This window comes from Sus scrofa, chromosome 6 (genome assembly GCF_000003025.6).
Source record: "Sus scrofa isolate TJ Tabasco breed Duroc chromosome 6, Sscrofa11.1, whole genome shotgun sequence".
NCBI lineage: Eukaryota > Metazoa > Chordata > Mammalia > Artiodactyla > Suidae > Sus > Sus scrofa.
In genome coordinates, this window is record NC_010448.4 from 84,288,534 (window position 1) to 84,311,659 (window position 23,126).

Genomic DNA, 23,126 nt, shown 5'->3' on the forward strand with positions numbered 1-23,126 from the left:
CTGTACAGCAAAGTGACCCAGTCCTATGTAGACATACATTCTTTTTTCCTATTATCTTCCACGGTGTTCCAAGTGATTGTGTATAGTTCCCTGTGTTGAACAGCAGGCCCTCATTGCTTACCCATTCTAAATGTAACAGTGTGCATGGACTAACCCTAAACTCCCCGTCCATTCCCCCTCCCTTCCTTCCCCTCCCCTTTGGCAACCACAAGTCTATTCAGTCTTGGACAAATTTTTGAGTTTTGCATATCTGTATCTTTGCCATAGGTATTAGAGGGTCCACGTCTCAGACCCCGAAGTTGACATAGAAAAAGTGCCTCTCTCAGAGTTGTGCAGCTAGGGGAGGACTGAGCTTCAATTCAGATTCAAGTCTTTAATTCTGGATGCCTTTCCTTGCTATTCTTTTTTAAAATTTTAGTATTTTCTCTATTTCCTATCTTTCCTACAAAAGGAATGTACATTTTGATAAAAAATCAGGGAAAAAGATAATAAACTTTATAGTTTAAAAATATTTTTTTTCTGGAGTTCCCGTCGTGGCTCAGGGGTTAGCGAATCCGACTAGGAACCATGAGGTTGCGGGTTCGGTCCCTGCCCTTGCTCAGTAGGTTAAGGATCTGGCGTTGCCGTGAGCTGTGGTGTAGGCTGCAGACGCGGCTCGGATCCTGCATTGCTGTGGCTCCAGCGTAGGCCGGTAGCTACAGCTCCGATTCGACCCCTAGCCTGGGAACCTCCATATGCCCCGGGAGCGGCCCTAGAAAAGACAAAAAGACAAAAAACAAACAAACAAACAAAAATATATATATATATATTTTTTTTTTCTGGGGAGTTCCTGCTGTGGTACAACGGGATGGGCGGCATCTTGGGAGCACTGGGATGCAGGCTCAATCCCTGGCACAACACAGTGGGTGAAGGATCTGGTGTTGTCAGAGCTGTGGCTCAGGTCACAATTGAGGCTCGGATCTGATCCCTGGCAGAGGAACTCCAAATGCCGCAGGGTGGCCAAAAAAGAACAAAAAATTTTTTTTTTTTTTTTCTGGGAGTTCCTGCTGTGGTGCAGTGGGTTAAGAATCTGACTGCAGTGCCTCAAGTTGCTATGGATACTCAGGTTTGATACTGGGCCCAGTGCAGTGGGTTAAAGGTTGCAGCTGTGGCTTGGATTCAGTCCCTGGCCTGGGAGCTTCCACATGCTGTATGTACAGCCATTAAAAAAAAAAAATTAGGAGTTCCCGTTGTGGCTCAGTGGTTAACAAATCCGACTAGGAACCATGAGGTTTCAGGTTCGATCCCAGGCCTTGCTCAGTGGGTTAGGGATCTGGTGTTGCTGTGAGCTGTGGTGTATGTCGCAGACATGGCTCAGATCTGGTGTTGCTGTGGCTGTGGCATAGACTGGCAGGTGCAGCTCCGATTAGACCCCTAGCCTGGGAACCTCCACATGCTGCAGGTGCGGCCCTCAAAAGACAAAAGACAAGAAAAAAAAATGTATTTTCTAATTCCAAATGTGTTTGCCAGGCTGGCTGTGCCCTAAGAGGTGGTTGGCTGTGGCCCCGGTCCAATCCTGGGAGTGTGGAGCTCAGGGCATTTAAGGAAGCCATGAAGGAAGCTGGCAGATGCCAAAGCTCACTCACGTCTGGTCCTGTGCACATAGTGTTCCCATCCCAGATCCTTCTCCCTTCCTGTCCCCCCACCACCTGTGTACCATGTACTTTGACTCATCCTTCAGGTTTCAGTTTAAATATCATCTTCTGCAGGGAACTCTCCCTGATCCCCTCCCCACCCAGATGGGCTCAGTGTCTGCTCTGTGTTCCCATAGCCCCTGTTGCCCCATCCCAGGAAATAGCTCACTGCACTGCCATCACCTGTGCCCTCTCTGAGGGCAGGGCCCCATCGGATTGTTGCTGCGCCTTCAGCAGCCATCCCGACAAAGAATTTAATGATCAGATTTGTCAAATGAGGGGAAATAAAGAATGAATGAATGAGGAGTTCCTATTGTGGCTCAGTGGGTTAAGGACCCAATGATGTCTCTGTGAGGATGCGGGTTCGATCCCTGGCCTCAGTGGCTTTAAGGATTAGGCGTTGCTGCAAGCTGCAGCATAGGTCACAGATGTGGCTCAGATCTGGTGTAGCTATGGCTGTGGTGAAGGCCTCATCTGCGGCTCCAATTTGACCCCTGGACCAGGAACCTCGATATGTTGCAGCTGTGGCCATAAAAAGAAAAAGAAAGAAAGAAAAAGTGAATGAAGGGGAGTTCTCTATTCCCAACAAGCTCTGTTCTCTTTTGCATTCTTTTTCTTTTTTTCTTTTTCTGTTAATGGTTACACTCGAGGAATCTGGAAGTTCTTAGGCCAGGGACCAAATCCCAGGTGCAGCTGCAAACAATGCCATAGCCGGGGCTACATCGAACCCTTTAACCCACTGCTCCAGGCTGGGGATCAAACCTCTGCAGTGACCCAAGCCTCTTCAGTCAGATTCTTAACCCACTGCACCACAGCAGAAACTCTACTCTTATATTATTTTTCATTCTTTTTGTATTATTTTTCAGTTCCAACAAATATTCGAGTGGCCTTACGGGCCAGGCACTCCACCCGAATTCAAGGAAGTCTGATGATAAGCAAAACCAGTTTAGGGAGAGACTATGAAATAACTAAACAATAAATAAATACACATAGATGACTCATGGGAAATGCCATAGGGGACAGGAACAGGGAACATGTCAGAGATGACAGGGAAGTGAGCTATGACTTTAGGGTGGGTCACATCTGTGTTTGAATCTTTTTTTTTTTTTTTTTTTGGCCTTTTTTAGGGCCCCACCTGAGGCACATGGAAGTTCCCAGGCTAGGCCTGAATCGGAGCTACAGCCACTGGCCTACCACACAGCCAAAACAAAATGGGATGTGAGTCTCGTCTGTGACCTACACCACAGATCTCGGCAACACCAGATCCTTGACCCACTGATCGAGGCCAGGGATCAAACCTGGGTCCTCATGGATACTAGTTGGGTTCATTTCCACTGTGCCACAACAGGAACTCCCTGTGTTTGAATCTTTGGCTGCTTATCTGCTGTGTGACCTTGAGCAAGTCTTTTTACTTCTCTGAGCTTAATTTTCTCATTGGGAATAAAGGCTGATGATGCTCCCTCTCCTAGGGATGCTGTGGAGAGATGGAGAATGTTCTTCTAGTCAATAAATGTGAATCTCCTATTCACGACTTGGCCAAGGTCACCCAGAAGGGCAGTGTATGTGGGATTTAAACTCACACACACACAACAACAACCCCCTGTGATTTTGTTGCATCTACAGATTAGAGATAATTAAAATCCTTTTCTAATGTTGAGTCTGCCAATCCATGAACATCACCTATCTCTGGGAGTTCCCATTGTGGCGCAGTGGAAATGAACCCAACTGGGAACCATGAGGTTGCGGGTTTGATCCCTGGCCTCGCTCAGTGGGTTAAGGATCCGGTGTTGCCGTGAGCTGTGGTGTAGGCTAGCAGCTGTGGCTCTGATTAGACCCCCTAGCCTGGGAACCTCCATATGCGGCGGGTGCAGCCTTAAAAAGACTCAATAAGTAAATAAATAAATAAAGGAGGCAATTTAGTAGGACATTCCTCCTCAGCAGGGGCAAGGGGTAACCTGCTAACCTTCCCATTGAGCCCCTCTGAGTTCCTGAGCCCCACCCCCCTCCCTCTGTGAGCCTCTGGCACCAATGTGCCCACTAATCCCCTCTTTCCTCACTGAGCCCATCGCATTCACTGAGCCCACGCCCTCAGCCTCCCCTGGGCCTCCACTTCCCGTCATTGAACACCCCCCCATCCCCTCCGAAGTCCTCCTCCCCCTTCACTGAGCTTAATGCCCCCTCAAGCTCCTCTCTGAGCTCCTCTGAGCTACCTCTCAGGAGCCGGGCTGTTGCCCCACAAGTCCCCATCACTCAATCTAAGGCATTTACAAGCACTTAGAGAACACGATGGGGTGTGGGCATGGGGGTGGGGGGGGATGCCTCACCCCCATCAGCCTCCTTTTCAGGCTGGGGCAGTAATCACACTGGCCACACATTTGTCAGGTCCCCCCTGAGCCCAAGATCTGTTGCAGTTCTTCCCAATCAGTTTCAGCTGTTTTTTGGCCCTCCAGCCCCTGCCACCGCCCAACACAGAGACCTCTCAGTTATGATGACACTTTCAAGCACATGGCAGGGCTACGGAGTCTGGGTCAGTGTTTGGAGGTAGTATGGCCGTCACTTCTGCTGTGGGAAAATGGCCAGAACTCAGTACCATCATTTTGCCAGTATGACTAAAGTCCCAGTTAAAGAGGGTACCCTCAGTGACAATGAAAAGATTCGGGTATCTGAGCTCTCAGAGGGCACGAATGGCTGAGTTTGTCCCTGAATGGTCTAGATTCAGACCCCGATCTTGGTAAGGCTCCACTGCACCTTCTGGATCTGTTTCCGCCTCTGTGTAAAAGGTGTAGGGACACCTACTGGGAGGAGCAAACAGGGGCAAGAACATGGAAAGAATTTTGCCCACTGTGCGGTGGGGCTCCTCTAGGGGGCCCACCAAGAGTTGCCAAAGCCACGCAGCAGCAGCCGTTCCGCAAATTAAGGGCCTGCCTGGTGAGTAACCAACCCTGCCATATCCCCACCTCGACACCAGTAGCTCCTCTGTGTTAATCTCTACATCGCCACAGGAAGATTGGAGAACAGGGTCCTGGCGAAGTTTATGGCCCAGGAGACCAGGTAGAGCCTATTCGGCCAAGGGGCAGCGTGCGGTACAGGAAGGTGGACGGTGTAAGGAATCAAAACTCTTGAGTTCTAGTCCAGCTTTCACTGGTACCTGGTGTGCCATCAGGCAAAACTCTCAGCACCAGCTACTATAGCTTTTGGCTCAGGGGCCAGACGAGAGAAGATGCGTTCCCCTTTCCACCCCGATTTTGGGGGAGGTAGATAGGGACTGGCTGCCCTAACGGGGCTGCGTGGAACGAAGGTCCAAGGACCCGAAGGGTTTGAGCTCAGTCCTGACGGGGCGGGGCATGGGAGGCGGGTTCAGGACCTGACAGTCTGACTGGCTGTGCTGCCCTTCGCTCCGCCCCGTGTCCTATAAGACGCACCGGCAGCCGGCGCGGCGCTGGCGCAAGGCTTTGGCTGCATCTTTCTCGCGTGTGCGTCCTCCCCCGGGTCGGGGGACAGCGGGGGACAGCCAGCCAAACCCGAGGATCGACTGTTGTGGGCCGCCAGGGGGCGGGGGATGCCGGGCTGCCGCATCAGCGCCTGCGGCCCGGGGGCCCAGGAAGGGACGGCGGAACCCGGGTCTCCACCGCCGCCGCCCCGGGAGCCCTTGTCGTCCCCTGAGCCCCCACCTTCAACTCCGACCTTGACCCCGACCCCGGCTCAGGCTTCACCGCTGCCCGAGGTGGTCCCGGAGTCGGCGGGCTCAGCGGAGGGGCAGGAGCTACAGCGTTGGCGTCAGGGCGCTAGCGGGGGCGCTGGGGGTACTGGGCCGGCAGGGGGCGCGGGCGGCGGCCCCAGCAAGGTGGCTGCCGCGGCTGCCGGGTCTGGGGGCCGTGCGCTGGAGCTGGCCGAAGCTCGGCGGCGGCTGCTGGAGGTGGAGGGCCGCCGGCGCCTGGTGTCAGAGCTGGAGAGCCGCGTGCTGCAGCTGCACCGCGTCTTCCTGGCCGCCGAGCTACGCCTGGCGCATCGCGCCGAAAGCCTGGGTCGCTTGAGCGGCGGCGTGGCGCAGGCCGAGCTCTACCTGGCAGCGCACGGGTCGCGGCTCAAAAAGGGCTCGCGCCGCGGTCGCCGCGCCCGCCCGCCCGCGCTGCTCGCCTCCGCGCTGGGTCTGGGCGGCTGTGTGCCCTGGGGCGCCGGGCGCCTGCGACGGGGCCACGGCCCCGAGCCTGACTCGCCCTTCCGCCGAAGCCCACCCCGCGGCCCTGCCTCCCCCCAGCGCTAACCTCCGCGCGGGGACCCCTGGCCACCCCGACAGGCAGTCGTCGACTGAAGGATTATGAACGCCGGCTGGACCGACGGCGCCACCCACGCGGACGGACAGACTGGCCGACCACAGGAAGAGAGTTGGGGGGCCGGGGGCCCAGTAAAGGAGGCTGAACTGAGGTGCGGTGCATCCATGGGGTGGAGCGGGGCGGGGCGGGGCAGGGCGGCGCTGCCTTCCAGGCTTCCCTTCCCCGGGGCTTCTGGAGTCTGCTGGGTCCTTAATAAAACTGTCCACTTTCTGTTGCCACCTCTCCCAGACCTCCTGGGGAGTGAGGTGGTAGCACCAAGTCGCCATTATATAGTTGGACAAATTGAGGATACTCAGATAGCAGGAGGGGTTTGCCAGCACACTTTTACCAATTGGAGCCTGCTGCACTGCGCAGCAACCCCCTCCCCCAAACCTCCACCTGCGCTCCCTTTCCTGGGTCCCTTGGGGCTGTAAGAAGAGTCTTGCCCTTGAGGCTGCTGCTTTCTGGCACCGCCCTCCTGGAGGACCGAATACTGAGGCCCCAGGATGGGGTGGGGTCTGGTACAGCGATATACCACCGAGGTCCCTCCTAAGCCCCTATTTTCCATCTGGGGAGATGGAATCCCAGAGAGGCTAAGTTAGGCCCTTCCACTCCCAGGAGACAGATCTTTCGCAGGTCCCCATGCAGCTTCCAGCTGAGTACAGGCTGACTTATGACCAGAGTAGGGTGTTTGGTGACTGCCTAAAGCCTTGCTGGCTCTCCTAGAGGCCCCTCCTAACCTGTTGCCAAGATGGCTCTGCCAGGGATGGAGCCAGGTGACATCGTTTAACAGGACCCCGGGGGAGGGGGGAGGGCAGGTATGTCATCAGCTCTTAGAAAGGGGGGGCCTTAAAGGGCCAGACCTGAAATGAGATCTGCTTCTCTTCCTTTCCGCATGCCCTTCAGGCCCTCCAGTCTCCTGCCCCACTCAGCTGGGAATGGCCTGGCTGCTGCTCTGCTGCTCACCGGCTGCATCGACTGCAGCCTCACTTGTCAGTCTGTGAAGTGGGTATCTTCACCTTCTGGAAGGGTTGTAGTGAGATTAACATAGGGCAGAGGTCTGTCTTCTCCATAAGTCATGGAAGAATGTTTTATTCCTTTATATCACACCTAGAAACAGGCCCTGCTTTTGGGAGCTAATTTAAAGTCCTCATTTTATGGAATGGCAAGGTCACACGGCAGCTACGGACAAACCTAGGTCCTAAGCCCATGTGTCCTTCCTGCAGCATCTCTCCCGTCCAGGGCAGGGGCTAGAGAGAACTGGCATCAGCCTGTCTGCTGTGTGACCTAGAATAACTCTGCCCCTCTTTTGGGTGGGTTTCCTCAGTCCTTCTCTGAGCAGAGCTGTCCCTCCTCATTTCAGGGCTTGGGAGTGGCGACAAGGGGGTAGGATGAGATCATTAGAGTCATGGGAATCTGGTTTAATCCTAGGGTCCTCTGGGTCAGGCTCACTGTTCTGAAAAGCAGAGCCCCAGGGGCCCTCACCTAACCACCCCCTCCCCTGCCCCCAGCCCTTCCTCTCCCAGGTACCAAACTTTTTGGCTGGTTTCTCAGCTAACAACCAGGCCTTCCTGAACTCATTCTTTGATGGGGAAGGGAAGTCCAGGAGGAGGACTCAGAGACTCTGATATCTTTGGGTCTGGGAGAGCATGAGGGGCCCTGGCATCCTCTGGCCTCCCCAGAGAGCGAGGATCTTCCAAAGCTACTTGGGTCATTTTGGGTCTAGAGGCCCAGAGAGGACAAGGACTCCCTGGAGGTGACATAGGAGCTCAGGTTGCAGCGCTGGGCTGCAGCCAGGACTGTTTGTTTTCTAGGTTGCACAGAAGAGGGACATTTGGTCCAGAGAAGCTTTTAGCTAATGGTGTAAAGTGCTCTGTGCCATCACAATTTTGCCTTTCTCGGGGATTTATTGGTAATCAGCTTTGTCCTGATTTTGAGGAGGGGGGTGGGGTGGGTAGGGCATTAAAGATGGCTCTTGCTGGAAAATCGATATATGTAGGAAGTAGAGACTAGTCCAGGTGTCATAGGCAGCTTTGTCCCCTCCCTCCATTTCCAGATGTCCCACTCCCACTCTTCTTACCAAGGGCCTCTGCCAGGGCACACAGCGCTCAGTGGCTTGAACCCCAGCTCTTGGTTCAGTATTCTTCCCACTCAGCCAACTAATCACCTTCCCCTCCGTTCCTGGCCCACTCAAGGCCCCTGTAGCAGGCTCCATTTTCTCCTCAATCAGCAAACATTGATATCTGTTCAGTCCAGGGGCTCAAGAAGCAGCGCTGAATCAGAGGGTCTCTGCTTTCAAGGGCTTGTGTCTCCCAGTCCTCCTCTAGGGAGCTTTCCCGTCACCGGCACAGGGGACCCTCTGGGGCTGGGCAGTTTATGTTGCGGGGAGGGCTGTTTTTAGGCCTGCACAAGTAACTATAGCCCCTCCCCACCTCCAATTACTTCCTGAACACTTCCTAGAAGGTCCCTAGCCATCTAGCCCTGGGGGCCCAACAGAGTACAGGGACTCCTGAGGGGTCTGTGCACTGAGGGACACTGATGGCCACCAGCGAATCTGGGATCTCCGCAAAGGGAAGTGATGGGGAACCGGAGCCTTTCCTCAGGCTAGCGCCTAGGGCCAGAAGACCGGTTCAAGGCTTGAGCAGGGATCTGCCCCTCCCCTGGAGGAGCCCTTTTCACTCTTTTGGCCCCGCCCTCGCCGAGTCAGGGCGCCTCTGGACGGTGCCACCAGAGGGCAGTGTGGGCTGCTTCCCGGGCGTGGGGGCGTGGCCTGGAGCAGGCGCGGCCTTCCAGTGTCCCCGCCCCCAGGCAGTCCCCACGTTGTCCCGGCTTCGCAGGCTTTGAGCTTTAAGGGTCTGGCAGAAGGAGCGGGTACTGGTGGTCACTTAGAGATGGGGCGGGCCTCTGACCTCACAGGGGAGGTCCATTAGGAAAGATTTTCCTGAAAAGAGAGGTTGCTTCTGTGGGCGGTCACAGTCTGGGTGAAAGCCCAGAGTCATTTCTCTCCTCCCAGATTTGCTACCCTGATAATTGATGAAAACACCGCACCCCGCCGCCACCTGGGGATCAAGGCGGCTTCCTAAAGATTACGTTGCGGCAACAGATCTCAACCAAGGTGCACCAAGCGTGCAGTGGGCTAGACGTCTCTAGGAGGTTCCCTTTCCCAGACAGCCAGGTCCCCTGAAAAAAATCCAGGATCCCAGTCTTCTCTGAGCTGAAGGAGAGACTATTTATCTCCTCCCCTATTTTACAGCCAGCGTGGGAGGAGGTATTTGGGAAAGCTGGGAGCTCCCCAGCCTATTTCTTCCCACATCAGACCTTGACCACACCCTGGCCAGGAGTGATGGGGGAAGGGAATCCTTGGTTCTGGAATAAAATATAAACCACCACCTCAAATATGCCAGGCACTGTGCTAAGCACTTTGCAGCTGTCTTTTCAGGAAAATCTTTCCAAAGTTGCTTCAACCCATCTACTTTGCAAAGTAGGAGTTATCCTCATTTCCTCCAATGAGGAAACTGAGGATCGGGGAGTGCAGGTGACTTGCCTGAGAACATGGAACCTCTAAATAGAGGACACCGTAAACATTAGGCTATGCGGCTTTTTCTTTTTTTTTTTTTTTTGGCCATGCCCACAACATGCGGAAGTTCCCAGGCCAGAAATCAAACCTGAGCCAAGGCAGCAACCCAAGGTGGCAACACTGGATCCTAACCTGCTGTGCCGGAAGAGAACTCCCTATGTGGCTCTTCATTTAGTGGGCTAATGAGGGCTTCTAGACTCTCACCTTTTGTGTCTGGGTACAGTGACCCCTGGTCCTTGGTTCTGAGGAGGGAAGTGGTGAGATGTTGGAGAGGTGGCAGAAGGTGCCAATCCTCCAAGATCTGGGCACGGCTCCACAGGCTGGCTCCCCAGCTTGGTTGTCTGGGCTCTGGGGGGTGAGTAAGGCTGAATCAGCACAAGGACAAGCCAAGGATGCTCAGGGCCTGGGCTTGCCTTGGAGGGCTGCCTCCACTCACACTTAGGCTGGAGTGTTTGGTGCCAAAGAGAGCAAAGAGCCTGGGATGGCAGAGGAGGAGGGTGGCAGGGCAATTTGTCCTGTCTTAGAACAAGACAGGCCTGGGGTTTAGTCCTGGCCTGGAGCTTCTCAGGTGGGATACCTTGGGCAATTGACTTCCCTCCTCTGAGCTATTTGTGTGTGTGTGTGTGTGTGTGTGTGTTTTATGGGGAGTTTAGGGAGGAGATAACTTCTGAGTATTAAATAAAAGGTCATACCATGTGCCTAGCACACAGAAGAGGTCTGTAAATGTTCGGAGGAGCCAACTTACCTATCCCAGGAGAGGGTGCCAAGACAGAGCCCCCAGGCAGTATGGGCCTTGGCTTCTCCAGAGCATCGCCATATCAGGCATCCCTGGACTGGTTTCCCCCCCTTCTTTCCCCCTCCTGCAGTCTCTGAGGAACTCCATAAGGGGAGAGGAGGAGGGGCAGGCTTTTTATCCCAGGAACATTCCATTCCAGCTGCTCAGACCAGTGGGGATCCTAGCCAAGGACAGAGGCCCAAGGGAGCTCACCCCAGGGGCCCCCACCCCTTCCAGGGAGGGAGCCAGGGGAGCCCATTCCAAAATATGGCCTCTATACCTTCTCTTCACAATGGCCCCTCTTAAGGAGGTGGATGTGGAAGGGCTTGGGTGGGGCCGGGTGGCTGTGAGAGAGGTAATTAAAGCTCTTGACGTTATCCTTTCCAGCTCCTCCCAGCTCCTCAGTGCCCCGACTCTGGACCTGACTCCTGGATTCTGCTCCTTTCCTGGGCACCTCCTTCAGGAAGTCGTCTCAAATCCACCCTGCTCAAGCCCGGCGCCCTCCTCCCATCACAGGAGCCCTTCACTTTAGAGTGGCGAGGGGCGGGATTGCGGGGAAGGTGCCTGTACTCTGAATGTCCTTATGTGTGACACATCTGACTTTGGCTTACACTGTACAATTGGAAATGTTATGACAAGTCCTTGAGATGCAATCAGATTATTTAAGAGTGCAGCACACCTTGCCAGTGTGAAAGTGAAAAGGATTTCTTTTTAAGAATAGAGTCATTCTTAAACAAGCCACAGCATAGCTGGGGCCCGCAGTGTGGTAGGTGTCGTTGCTTCTCAGTGTAACAGCGCCAGGAGGCCCATTTGAGGGAAAATACTGCTCTGAGCAATTCCTCAGTTGCCCTAGTCCACCGTCCTTGCCCTACCATGTGGGCACCTGCCGGTGGCCCCTCAGAAAGAGGATCAGCTCCCGGGGGACACACCTCTTTCTCAGGAAGGAGTGTTGGCCACATAACAAGTCTAGGTTTTAAATGAAAACAGGGGGCACACTGATTCAAATCTCCTGATGGGAGAGGGAAGGGGTCCCTCGACTCACACGCAGCCCAGAACTTGTAGAATTCCGCAAAATGAACGTGTATTGAGTCAGTTCCCTGATTTATACATTCAGGAAGAATAAATCTCAGCAATGTGAGACAGATGCGTGTGGTTTTGAGGTTTACTTTGCAAGTGCCCTCGCCGCCTTTCCTTTGTGTGTGTCCGTCACAGCTCCTTAAGCTGGCAGCTCCTTGAGCAGCTTCAGTTTAGTTTCATCTGGTGATCTGGGCTTGTTGACTGATTTACAGACTGACTTCTCCCTTGGCCTGGCTCAAAGCTGTCCCTCTCCAGGAAGTCTTCTCCAGTTAAGGATGGGCTGAGGGGGAGTTCCCACTGTGGCTCAGTGGTAATGAACCCGACTAGTATCCATGAAGACTGGGGTTCGATCCCTGGCCTTGCTACAGCTCCGATTTCCCCCCCTCGCCTGGGAACTTCCATATGCCACAGGTGTGGCCCTAAAAAGACAGGAAAGAAAAAAAAAAAGAAAAGAAAGGATGTGCCAAGGAAGCTAGGGAATGGAATGGACTGGAATGCATGCGGAGACCTTGTGACACAGGGAGGTCAAGGCTGTTTGGGGAACCCCTGCAGCATGAGGGAGGATTGTCTGTGACTGTGCTGGTGGACGGATGGTCTTGTCTGTCGGTCAGGGTCCCAACAGGAGACAGGGGACACTCAAACTGGGGAGAGATTGAAAAAGGGACTCTTGGCTACACAACTAACAAGGTACAGTGCAGCTCTCTGTGGCCAGCAACAGGGGGAGGGCTTTATAACGCCTGGGCCTGACGAGGTGCAAAGAGGAGCGGGTGCGGAGGGCCCAGGGAGGCCCTGCCGGGAGCAGTTCTTTGGTTGGGAGTTGTAGGCAGCCACAGCAACCTGGCGGGAAGGGGACAGGGGGAATAAACACCCAATTCGCCTCCTCCCTCCAGTACTTCCTGCTGGGATTCTCATTGGCTGAAACAGAGAGGAACAAGGGAGCCATTGATGCACAGTCCATAGAGGTCGGCCTCCCAAGGGCGCAGAGCATGGAGAAGGGCGGAGAGTGGGGCCGGAAGGGCAACACATCATGTAACCGCCTGGGGTCATGTCTTCTGTTCCCCAAGTTCACAGCAATGGGTTTCCCCCTCCGGAGCTCCCCTGCCCCACCACCAACTGCGGGTCATGGGGGGTGGTGGACTGATGAGAGAGCACTGAGGGGTTGGGGGTGCGGGGTGGGTCTTTCCTCCCTTAGCCTCTGATTCCCAGTTCTTGATTTTTTTCCTGTCCTGGCATCATAGATGGCTACAGGAATTATCCATGAGAGAACAATGCCAGCCACTGAGTCAGTGTTTTTCTCGCACCTGGAAACATGGCACCACCCCCAAACACACCCACAGGCACGCCTGCTGCCACTCAGGCCTCTGACATAGTCACCACAAGCCATGGCTGGTGTCACAGCTGCATCAAGAAAATATACAACTTGGCACACGGCGACACTGGGCCACAGTCATACATAAAACGGCAAAGTCACAGTAATGCAAACGCTTTTTCTCTGTCACATGCCAAACATGCCCTGTCACATGTATGTACAGGAGACATACCGTCACACTCATCTGTGTCATGAATGCAGGGGCAGGATGGTGCAGAGGTCAACAGCCACGGCTCTGGAGGCAAGACAACCCCCTTTGACCTCTCTGGCATCAGTTTCCTCGTCCGTAAAATGGAAATAACACTTGCTCTGCTCTTGTGGAGATGAGAGTGAAATGAGAGGGCATGAGCAGGGAGGGCTGAGCACGGTGCCCGGCCTGAAGCAGAGCATTCCAGAAGTGGAAGCCGTCAGCGGGAACTCCTGTCTCAGTCTCCCGCTTCTCTCGGGGAGCACACACGTCTGCACAAGCTCAGCTAGACACCCTGAGGCGCGTTCGCCCTTCCCCAGACACTCCCTCGGGGAGCGAGAGTACACTGACAAGTTCCCTCTGCCAGGAACGCTCTTGCTCTTTCCCCAGACATCCTCATGGCTCGCTTCCCACTGTCTTTAAGCCTTTGTTCAACTAAATGTCACCCTTTCAAGGAGGTTTGATCCTTTTTCAAATTGTGAACCCCAGCACTTCCAATCCCTTACCCTGCTATGAATATTTTTAGGCACCACTGACTTTCTCAGACCATATAGTTTTAGTGAGCAGTGCCACCCCATTAGAATGCCATCTTCACAAGGGCAGGGATCTTGGTCTTTTGTCTGCTGATGTGTTCCCAATCCCTGCAGGGGTAACCGTGCATGTGGGCGGAATCCAGTGTATACGCACGTGTGCCGTGGGTTTCTGGCTCTCACCTCTGAAACAAGCACATCTGAGTGAACCCCACTCCCCACTGTGAGCATCCCCTCCATGCCCAAAGCAGGAGCTGGCACAAACTTAGTCTCCCCTCCCAGGACCTTAGTTAGGTGGACACAGCTAGGGTGGGGTGGGAGCCTGCTGTCAGTCACCAAGCAAAGAAAGCCTTTTTAGGGAGTTCCCATCGTGGCTCAGTGGTGAAGAACCTGACTAGTTTCCATGAGGACGTGGGTTCCATCCCTGGCCTTGCTCAGTGGGCTAAGGATCTGGCATTGCTGTGAGCTGTGGTGTAGGTCGCAGACACACTCATATCTGGCGTTGCTGCAGCTGTGGTGTAGGCTGGCAGCTGTAGCTCCGATTTGACCCCTAGCCTGGGAACTCCCATATGCTGCAGGTGTGGCCCTAAAAAAAAAAAAAGAAAGAAAAAAGAAAGTCTTTCTACTCACCCATCCAGCTGTTCTGAGCCCACTGAGCAGGTGAGATGGCTGGACTCACCCAGGTGAGCTGGAGCCTCCTCTCCAGCCTTGTTTTTTCCACTCTGGCTGGAACCATCAAAGCCAGCACTTCAGAGCCCATTAATGGGCCTGAATGTGTTAAGGGTTTTGCAATCCCTGGATCAAAGAGGCTGGGTAAACAATGGGCAGCGTCCAGGCCCATGACTGGTTGGTGCCCTAAGGGGACAGCTCTTGTGAGCTTGCGGCTGCCATTCACCCCCAGACCACCAGGCAGGGCCCCAGCTGGGTTCAGAAAGGAGAGTGCCTGCCCCTCTAGGGGAACTGATTAGAGCAGGCCAGGGTGTGCCCCTCAGCACTGGGGTGGTGAGAGGGAGCCAGAGGACTGAGGGCACCTCTTCCAGGCAGGGAGAGGGGGACCTTAGAAGCCCCCAGTTCCAGCTGCCACTACTGGAGGGGTCTCCTGCCCAGACTCACCTTGCTTGTTCTCTATCTGCTTCCTGGGAAGGGTTGGGGAGGGGGACAGAACTGGGGTCAAGCAGCTCTGAGCACTGGAGTGTGAGGCCAGGTCTGGAAGGAAACCTTGAAATATTGGCTTTTGAACAAGAAGACTTGCTGAGGGGATATGCAGAGGCAAGGCACACCTCTGGACAGGGGCTCCCAGCACCATCGCCAATCTGGGACATTCCCCAGCTTCAGCTCAGGACTCACCAACCCCGCTGACTCACTCTCCCAGGATATAAGCCAGACTCAGGCTGGGGGAGGCATCCACAGCCCCCACAGTCATGGAAGTCCTTCTCCCAGGAGAAAGTGTGGTGCTAGGCTCAGTGTAGACAATCTTTATTGGCAGGTGTTAAGAGTGCAAAACAGTAACAAATCCAGAGGGGAGGGATGGGAAAGGAGGTGGGGCCTGGGTCTCCTCCCTACATGAGGACCCGTAACCATGCCAGTGGGGTGGGAGCACTTGACTGTGGCCACTCTGGGCCTAGCACCCTCCGGAGAACTAGCTCCTAGGCAGGAGGGCTCCTTGCAACACGGGAAGGGAGCAGCAGCCCAGCAGGGGTCTGGGCTGTGTCCCACCCCAGGCTGCTGCTTGGTTCCCGCCCAGTGCACACCTTGATGGCTTTGGGTGGGGGTCTAGGCGGCTAGGGGACTGGGCTAAACTGATCCCTTTCCAAGCCCAGGTATCTGCCTCATGCCTCAGTTTCCCTCGTCCTAGTGATTAGTGAGGTTGAACCACCAGGCCCGATTAGTGGCCCAGCCTGACCCGAAGTGAGTAGTTCCCATAACATAGCATATTTTAGCCATTGTGTGGCCTGCAGACCCTCAGAGGCTGCTGGTTTCACTGTGGGCTGGCCCTAGCCGAAAAAGACTCTTCTAGGCCACAGAAATCAACCGAAAACGATGGGCAGAGCCCATCCCAAACACGCTTTGTCTCCTGAAGGCAAATGGCCCCAAGATGAATTTCTCCTGCACCCCGCAATCATGCTGGTCCAAAAGTGTGGAGCAATCACCTGAAGGTCCCTCTACCAAGAAACCCAGCTTGGCCTTCAGCCCCCAGGGGCCTCACTCCAAGGAGTCTGGTCAGTTCAGTTGAAGGCCCAACCCTGCAGCAGTGCTGGGCCACCTGGTCCCGGTTGCTTGTCTCTGGTCATGTCCTCCACGCACTCCTGGAGGCCCTGCTCCATGCAGGGAGGCCTAGCCCTTTCTGGCCAGGGTCCGAGTCAGTTACAAGGCAGCCAGGTGGGATAGGAGGCATGGGCCCGGGCCAGCAGAGGCTGCACTGGGGTCACGTAGTAATTGACAGTGGCGGGCACGATCCCATCCGGGCCTGGGGAGCGCCAGGCCAGGGCGGCGCGGCGGCAGGGCCCTGCTCGGCCAGCGCCTGGAGCGCCAGCGTGGCGATGAGGTCCAGGGTCTGGCGGCGCTCGTGGCTCATGAGGCACACGGTGCTCTCATTGACCACGCGGTGCAGCGTCACCAGGCAGGCGTAGCGGCGCACCGAGTCGGCCCCGCTGAAGTGGGCCTCCAGGTAGCGCTCCAGCGTGCGCTGCTGCTCCACCAGGTCCGGGAAGTCTATGAAGAAGCGTGAGCACATGTAGCGCTGCAGGGCGCCCACGTCGGTGCTAGGCCGTGGCCTGAAGCCCCGCACCAGCAGGTGGCAGTACTTGAGGAGGCCGCCCCCGGATCTCCTCCGGGCTGCGCGTGGCGATGACTCGGTGCCGCAGGTGGGCCAGGGCCTCGGCGAAGTCCCCGTACAGGCTCTCGCCTGTCACGGTGGGGTGGAAGGCCTCGGACATGGGCGTGGAGGAGCACTGGCCGAAGAGCAGCAGGGAGTCCAGGAGGATCTGGAAGGAGTCTACGCTGAACTCGAACTGGCGCCGAACGGAGTCCACGAACTTGAGCTCCACGTTCTTGCCGCTCTTGTTGGACAACGAGATGAGGCTCCAGCGGTCCGTGTCCGTGCACACTTTCACCAGCTTCTGCACGTACGCCTCCTTGAGGGTCAGGGGCGTGATCTTGGCCCGGCTCACGCCCGCGGGCAGGAAGTCCAGCAAGCAGGCCAGTACCACCTCCTTGGTCAGCTGGAAGGACGCCTCACTGCGCAGGTCCACGCGGAACACCAAGTCTAGGTCCTTGTAGCCCAGGCCACTCTCGGGATGCAGTACGTGGCTGGCGGCCGAGCCGTGCAGCCGCACACTGTGCACGTGCAGTCCCTGCTCCTCCAGGCTGCTGCGGACCGCCTGCAGAGGGGGCGGCAGGAGCAAGAGCGGTCAGACACTCGGCCCTGGGGCTCCGGCCCATCTGGGATATGGGCTTCCTCAGAATAATCACAGTGACGTCAACCACTATTGATCACTTACCAGCTGCCAGGCCTTTGGAAAGTCACTTAACTCTCTAAGCCTTTATTTCCTAATCTGGAGAATGGCCCTTTCGGAGCAATGACTCAGAAAGAATAGCAATAATGATAGCAGATGCACGTATAGAATTTCCTAAATGCCAGGTCCTGACCTAAGCACTCTCTACATTAGGATATAAACCTGCGTGATTCTCACAGTAATTCTATGAAGTGGGTACTATTAGTGCCACTCTACCGATGGGGAGATGGAGAAGCACAGAGGGGCAAAGTAATGTGCCCAAGGTCACACACCTGGTGGAAGCAGAGCTGGGAATTAAACTAAGGGTTCATGGCTTGGCCGCTATGCTGGTCTACCTCTCTGTAAAAACTGTAAGACAGTTTTGTGTCAGGCATGACGCCAACTGTGCAAATGCGTTGGGAATGTAATCGGCAGTTCACATGCATGGATACATTAACCCTCACAACAATCCTATTTGAGTATTATCATCCCACTTTACAGATGAGAGACCTGAGGCGCAGAGAGGTCCTGTCCAAAGCCAGAGAGGATGAGAGCCAGGCTGAGACTAGAACCTAAGTGAGCTGGATTCTCAAATCCATGCGTACTCTTTTGACTATGACACACTCATCTTAATTCATCTTTACAAGGGTCCAGTGAGGCAAACATTAGGCTCATTTTACAGATGAGGAGACTGAGGTTTACAGTGGTGAAACACCTGAGGCTCAGAGGGGAAGCCATTCAGAAATGGCAGTACTGGAAGTTAAAACTCACACTCTTTCTGCTCTTGGGCAAGGGGATGGGTCAAGATCTCAGGAAGCCTCCCAAGCCTTAGCAGGAAGAACGTACAGACCCCATCTGCTGACACAGGAACATAACCGGTAAACCTACAAGTCACCTTGGACCTGTTCCTCTAGCCAGAGGTGTCTCCCTGGGCCTAAGACCAGGGAGGGAAGAAGACAGGAGTTGGACCCGGACATTGAGTTTTCTCAGCAGCCCAGAGGATTTCACACACCGAAAGTGACCAGGCAGCATTCCTCCCCCGAGTGATTCTGCAACCCCGCCTTGCTGCCAAGTCAGCTCCAGGCCTGGCTGCTCTGCAGGCCTCCCAGGGAATTACTGCAAAGAATGCACCTAAGTGCTGAGGAGGCAAGCTGCAGTGGGGCAATCTGAGGCAGGGCGGCTCCCTCCAGGGAGCTTCTGGGAGGAGGACCCTGGACTGGGGGGAGGTATTGTCACAACTGTGGGGGGTTAGCAACTGATCATCAAGAACTTGGGGGCGGGGGCAGGAGTTCCGGCTTTGATGCAGTGGTGAATGGTGGCATCTCTGGAGCACTAGGACACAGGTTCAGCACAGTGGGTTAGTGATTAGATCAGAACTGTGGCTTGGATCTGAGTCTTGGCCAGGGAACTCCATAGGCTGCGGAGTGGCCAAAAAAAGAAAAGAAAAGAAAAGAAAAGAAAAGAAAAGAAAAGAAAAAGAAAAAGACTATGGGGGGGCCAGGAAGCTGGGGCAGGGGAAGAGAACGCTGGTTAGGCACCTACTGGGTATAAGGTGTTGGACCTGCTCACCAGAATCTATGGGGGATAGGTCTTTCTAATCTCCAGGTTATAGATGGGGAAACTGAGGTGTGAGGTTTCATGCCCAAGACCACCCAGAGGTGGCTTCAAATCCAGGTATGGCTGACTATTCTCTTTCTGCCACATTACCATCCCAGGGCTCAGAAGGAGCAGAGACCAGAAACGATGTTCAAAGCCACCCTCTCTTTCAATATTTCAAAGTGAGGGCAAGCCACCAGTCTCTGATGCCTGGGGCCAGTGTAGCTGGGGAGCAGGACAGTGGGGCTTGGGGATGCCTCGGCCAATCAGAGAGGGGAGGCTAGAAGTAAAGGGTCAGTTGCTGCAGGTCTCCCCAGGAGGCCAAGGGGAAAATCAGGCCAAAGACCTTGTCCCAGGGACCCTGGTGGATCTGCAGAGTAGACCAGCCCTCTCCCCAAGTCCCATTAGAGCTGACTGAGCCTAACTCGGTGTCAGCTCCGGCTCCCAGGTTGATGCCCACCCCAGGGCATGGCATCTGGCCTGGTGAGTAGGTAGCAGTACTCTTGTTAAATCACCTGCGTCAGGCCAGGGGGCCAGCTGTGTCAGCCAGCCAGTGGCTGTTGTCTCTTTCCCAGGTGTGACTACAGCCAGCTTGGCAGGCAATCCCCAGATACCACCACACCCAAGGACTGCAGGGCAACTTGGAGCCTCCTGAATCAGACTTTCCAGCTATGGAGGGGGCCGTGGCTGCACCCTCCTTTCTCCTGTGCCAAGGCCCTCCCCCAAACCGCTGGGCTCCCAGGTCGCTGCTGAGACCTGCAGGGAGACCATAGGTGCTGTCAGCCAGTAGCCTCGCCAAACTTGAATCCGGAGCCACCCAAAGAAGGCCTTTGGCTGCAGCTGGAGAGATCAGAGTCTGATTCAATTCTTTGGACCAAAAGAAGGCAAAGGACTTGGTCAGGGTCACACAGCAAAAAAGTGCCCAAACTTAATTAGAACCAGCCCTCCCAGAGCCATGGACAGGGGGCCTTCTACAGGAGAAGCGGGGCGGGGTGGGGGGTCCCTCTAGCTCAGGTACAAATCAGAACAGAATCTCTAGCTGCCCAGACTGCTGCTGTAGGCAAAGCCTTGTGGGGTAGAGAGGGAGAAAGCTTCCAATATTTCAATTGTGGGACAACACGGCACTGGTGAGAAGCCCAAAGTCAACAACCAGCACCTTCCACCACACCCGCAACCAGTACCACCATCCCCCCAACATATATGTACACATATGCCAATAGCTTGTGAAGCTGCCAGCTGCAGATTCCTGCCAGGAGATGGACTTTCTTCCCTGTGGAGGCAATTGTGCAGACCAGGTGAAGGCACCTACCTGTTCCCTTTGTATTCTAGAACCAGAGGGGTGTTGAAGAGCAGTTCACCCTGTCCTTATTGAACAGATAGGGACACTGGGCCCAGTGAAGGGAATTGACAACTGTTTAGGCCCTGAAGGCCCGGTCCAACCCTGAAGTCTCTGCTCTCCCCTCCACAGCACAGCCGGCATCTCCCTGTTCTGTGCTATCCTTGACCCTAGGAAACATTGTATAATCATCGCATCAGTAGAGTCAGCTCCTGTTGACCTGCAGTCTCCCCCACCTGGCCTGGAACACCTGGAAGGTAGGGAGGCTGGGTCCCAGTCACATCTATGCACCTAGTGTCCTGAACAGGGCTTGTCAAAGAACAGACACCAGCAAAGACTGTTTGGACCATACTGACAGAGGCAAGGACTTCCTCTCCAGGGCACCCCTTGTTCCTGCAGAGGGGAACTGCTAAACTAAACCCCTCCGATGTCTGAGACAACAGTCCTGGAGATACAGCACTTGGGGCCCCTCGGTTGACCTGACTGTCAAGGGGAGAAAAGCCTCAACTAGTTTCCTAATTACCCCATGACAGCAGGCCGCCACTGAGGAATGCCTCAGTGAGCACCACCCGTGAGTCAGCCCTGGGGAATTTGCTCCCACCCCCTCCCATTCCTTGGGAGGGAGGGAGGGCGAGGTAATCCCTCAGCAAGCACCCCTCCCCCTCTGTGGAAGCTAAGGCAGAAGGAGAGCGGGTGGCCTATTTCACCTGGCTTGTATGGCCACCTCCCTAGAAAGTCAATCTGCTGGCAGAAATTCACAGAACTGTGGCTAGATTTTCTAGTTTCTTCTATTGGCTAAGGCCTAGAAGTTGAGTCTTGGGAGCCAGGGAAGAGGTGGGAAAACCTCAAACCTGAATAATCCTGGGAAGATCCAAGATTCTCTGGATTTGATTTTCACTTCTAGGTGAATTTAGGCAGCTCACTGCCCCTTTTGGGGTCTCAGTTTCTCCAGCTATAAAATGGGTATAATAATTACCATATTCTGATATTTCAGAGCATGACAGTGCCTGGGCCGTACAGATGAAAGAGCAATTTTTGGGTTGTTGGGGGTCAAGTCAGGGGAAGAGATGGCCTGTGGAAGAGGAGTGGAGTTGCCAGAATTTTCATTCCTTGCTTCTCAGGAGATGGGGCTGGGGCTGGAGACCTGAGCCTTCCTTTCCAACCTTTGGATAAGAAACACCTAAACTGGACATCTGATGTTGCCCTCCAGCATGTGGGCATCAGGTCTGGCCTGGTGTTTGGTTAATTTCCTGCCACAATCCCAGTTGAGAGGGAAGGAGTCCCTGTTGGGATTTCTCAGCTTTCTCACCTAGCCAGGGAGCTCTGGAGCCATGGGCTGTGGGAACACAGGACAGAGTCTGCCCCTAGAACCTCGAGAGAGGGAGCGGATGGAGGGTGAGGCCCCAGGGATGACGATTTGGAGATGAAAAGGACGATTCTGCACTCAAGCGTGCGCGTCTACCCACCCAGGGCTGCCTGGCCATCTGTTGTCCTCGCGGGCGGGGCTGTTCTTTCTCGCCGGCCAAATCCCTCCCCATTCCCCGCCCCTCTCTCAGCCAGGGCACGGGTGAATGGTCCGAAGGGAACTGGGGCTCCTCAGGGCCAGGGGACGGGAAAGTCAAATGGGGAAGGATTATGAGGTGCAGGGGGAGGTGGATACGGACTATCATCAATGCTTTGTGATTTTTTTTACAGCCCCTCTCCTTCTCTGAGCCCCGTTTTCCTAGCTGTCCAGAGAAACAGACAGACTCCGGGAGACTGCCAGCTGCGAGACCCTCATATTCCCGCCCAGTGCCTCTCACCTGCACGATCTGTCGGGGCTGCACGCTCAGCGTGGGGAAGTTGCCGCGCCCGTGAATGGGAATCGGCTCGCTCAGGAGCGCATCCAGCCTCTTCACCTGCGGCCAGGCCAGCCTACTCAGGTGACGTCCGAGGGAGGTAGATGAGGCCTCTGGGTCGGTGCCGCCGCCTATCGGGGCAGCCGTAGCCACCGCCGAAGCCGTAGCCGTCCCCACCTGTGCAGCCGCCTGGTCCCGGCTCTCGGTTCCGCTCTCCGACGGCATCATTAGCCCGGCCCCAGCGCCCGAACGGCAGAAAGCGGGGTCGGGGAGTTGAGGGGAGGAGGGCAGGGAGAGCGGTTGGGCCTGGGCCAAGGCGGAGGGCGCAGGGACAGGACAGCAGCGACGGCGAGGCAATCCCAGGGCACACCTCCGACGGCAAAGGCCAACTGACCCTAAAGCTTGTCGCCCGGGGCCCAGCCGACTCTTATAGGCCGCGGGCGACACGCCCATTGGTCCCGGCAGCTGTCGCACAGCGGGAGCCGCCCCGCCTCTCGACCCCCCTGCCATTGGTCAGCAGAGCTTTGCACGTGAGTCCCTAGTCGCCAAGAAGATTCCGATTGGCTGGAAGGCACGCCCCTGCCCCGCCCTCCTCCGGCTGAATTCCCTCCTTTGGTCCTTAAAGAACTTCTGTTCACGGTGATTGGCCCAAGCGTAAGGCAAGGCCTTGGTTTTTAAAGGGACTGCGCCCTCCAGGGGCAGGTGTGAGGGGAGTGACCTGTGGAGTTGGTAGCAGTCTGACCACTAAGAATTTTTTTTTTTTTGCGCTGGAAGTAATTTAGAAATCACCCGGCCTGGTCCTGGTCATCTGCTATTTTCAGAAGCCCAGAGAGATTGCACCACTTAACTCCACGCAGTGCTCCTCCTGCTTTCCGGCAATCTTCCAGAGACAAAAAAGGTAACAAATTGGTATACCGAAGTAGATGTTTTTGTTTTTGCTTTTTCCCGCGCCCGCGGCGTATGGAAGTTCCTGGACCTGCCAGTCCCTTAGCTTTCTCAGATCCTGTGTGCCATTGGGCAAATCACTAAACTTCTCTAAGCCTGTTTCCGCATCCGCTCCAGAGAAGTGCTCAAAAAATACTTTTTAAAATTTTGGCTTAATTTGATTATAGTTGGCAAAACATTTTCATTGTTCTATTTAAATAATATAGTCACATGATTTTCTGCTCCTACTTTGCAGGGCCTAATGAGATGAGGTTTATTATTACTGTTACTTTTAATCTTTTTTTTTTCTTTTTTCTTTTTAGAGCTGCGCTCTTGGCATATGGAGGTTCCCAGGCTAGGGGTCACATCAGAGCTACAGCTGCCAGCCACAGCCAGAGCCATAGCAATGCGGGATCTGAGCTGTGTCTGTGACCTAC

At 55.0% G+C, this 23,126-nt stretch overlaps 2 protein-coding genes across 4 annotated transcripts; one reads left to right on the forward strand and one right to left on the reverse strand.

Annotated features, from left to right (window-relative positions):
• On the forward strand, positions 5,080–11,482 carry TRNP1 (TMF1-regulated nuclear protein 1). Of its 3 annotated transcripts, XM_021093295.1 has the most exons (4): positions 5,080–6,098; positions 6,893–6,991; positions 7,801–7,898; positions 10,726–11,482. In XM_021093295.1, the coding sequence occupies exon 1, from the start codon at positions 5,233–5,235 to the stop codon at positions 5,935–5,937; it is 705 nt and encodes a 234-aa protein (XP_020948954.1). In that variant the 5' UTR covers positions 5,080–5,232; the 3' UTR covers positions 5,938–6,098; positions 6,893–6,991; positions 7,801–7,898; positions 10,726–11,482.
• Positions 14,962–22,424, reverse strand: FAM46B (family with sequence similarity 46 member B). The gene is given in 4 exon segments (XM_003127724.4): positions 14,962–15,995; positions 15,998–16,323; positions 16,325–16,881; positions 21,730–22,424. Coding segments are annotated over 4 exon segments (1,563 nt in total). The 5' UTR covers positions 22,276–22,424; the 3' UTR covers positions 14,962–15,861.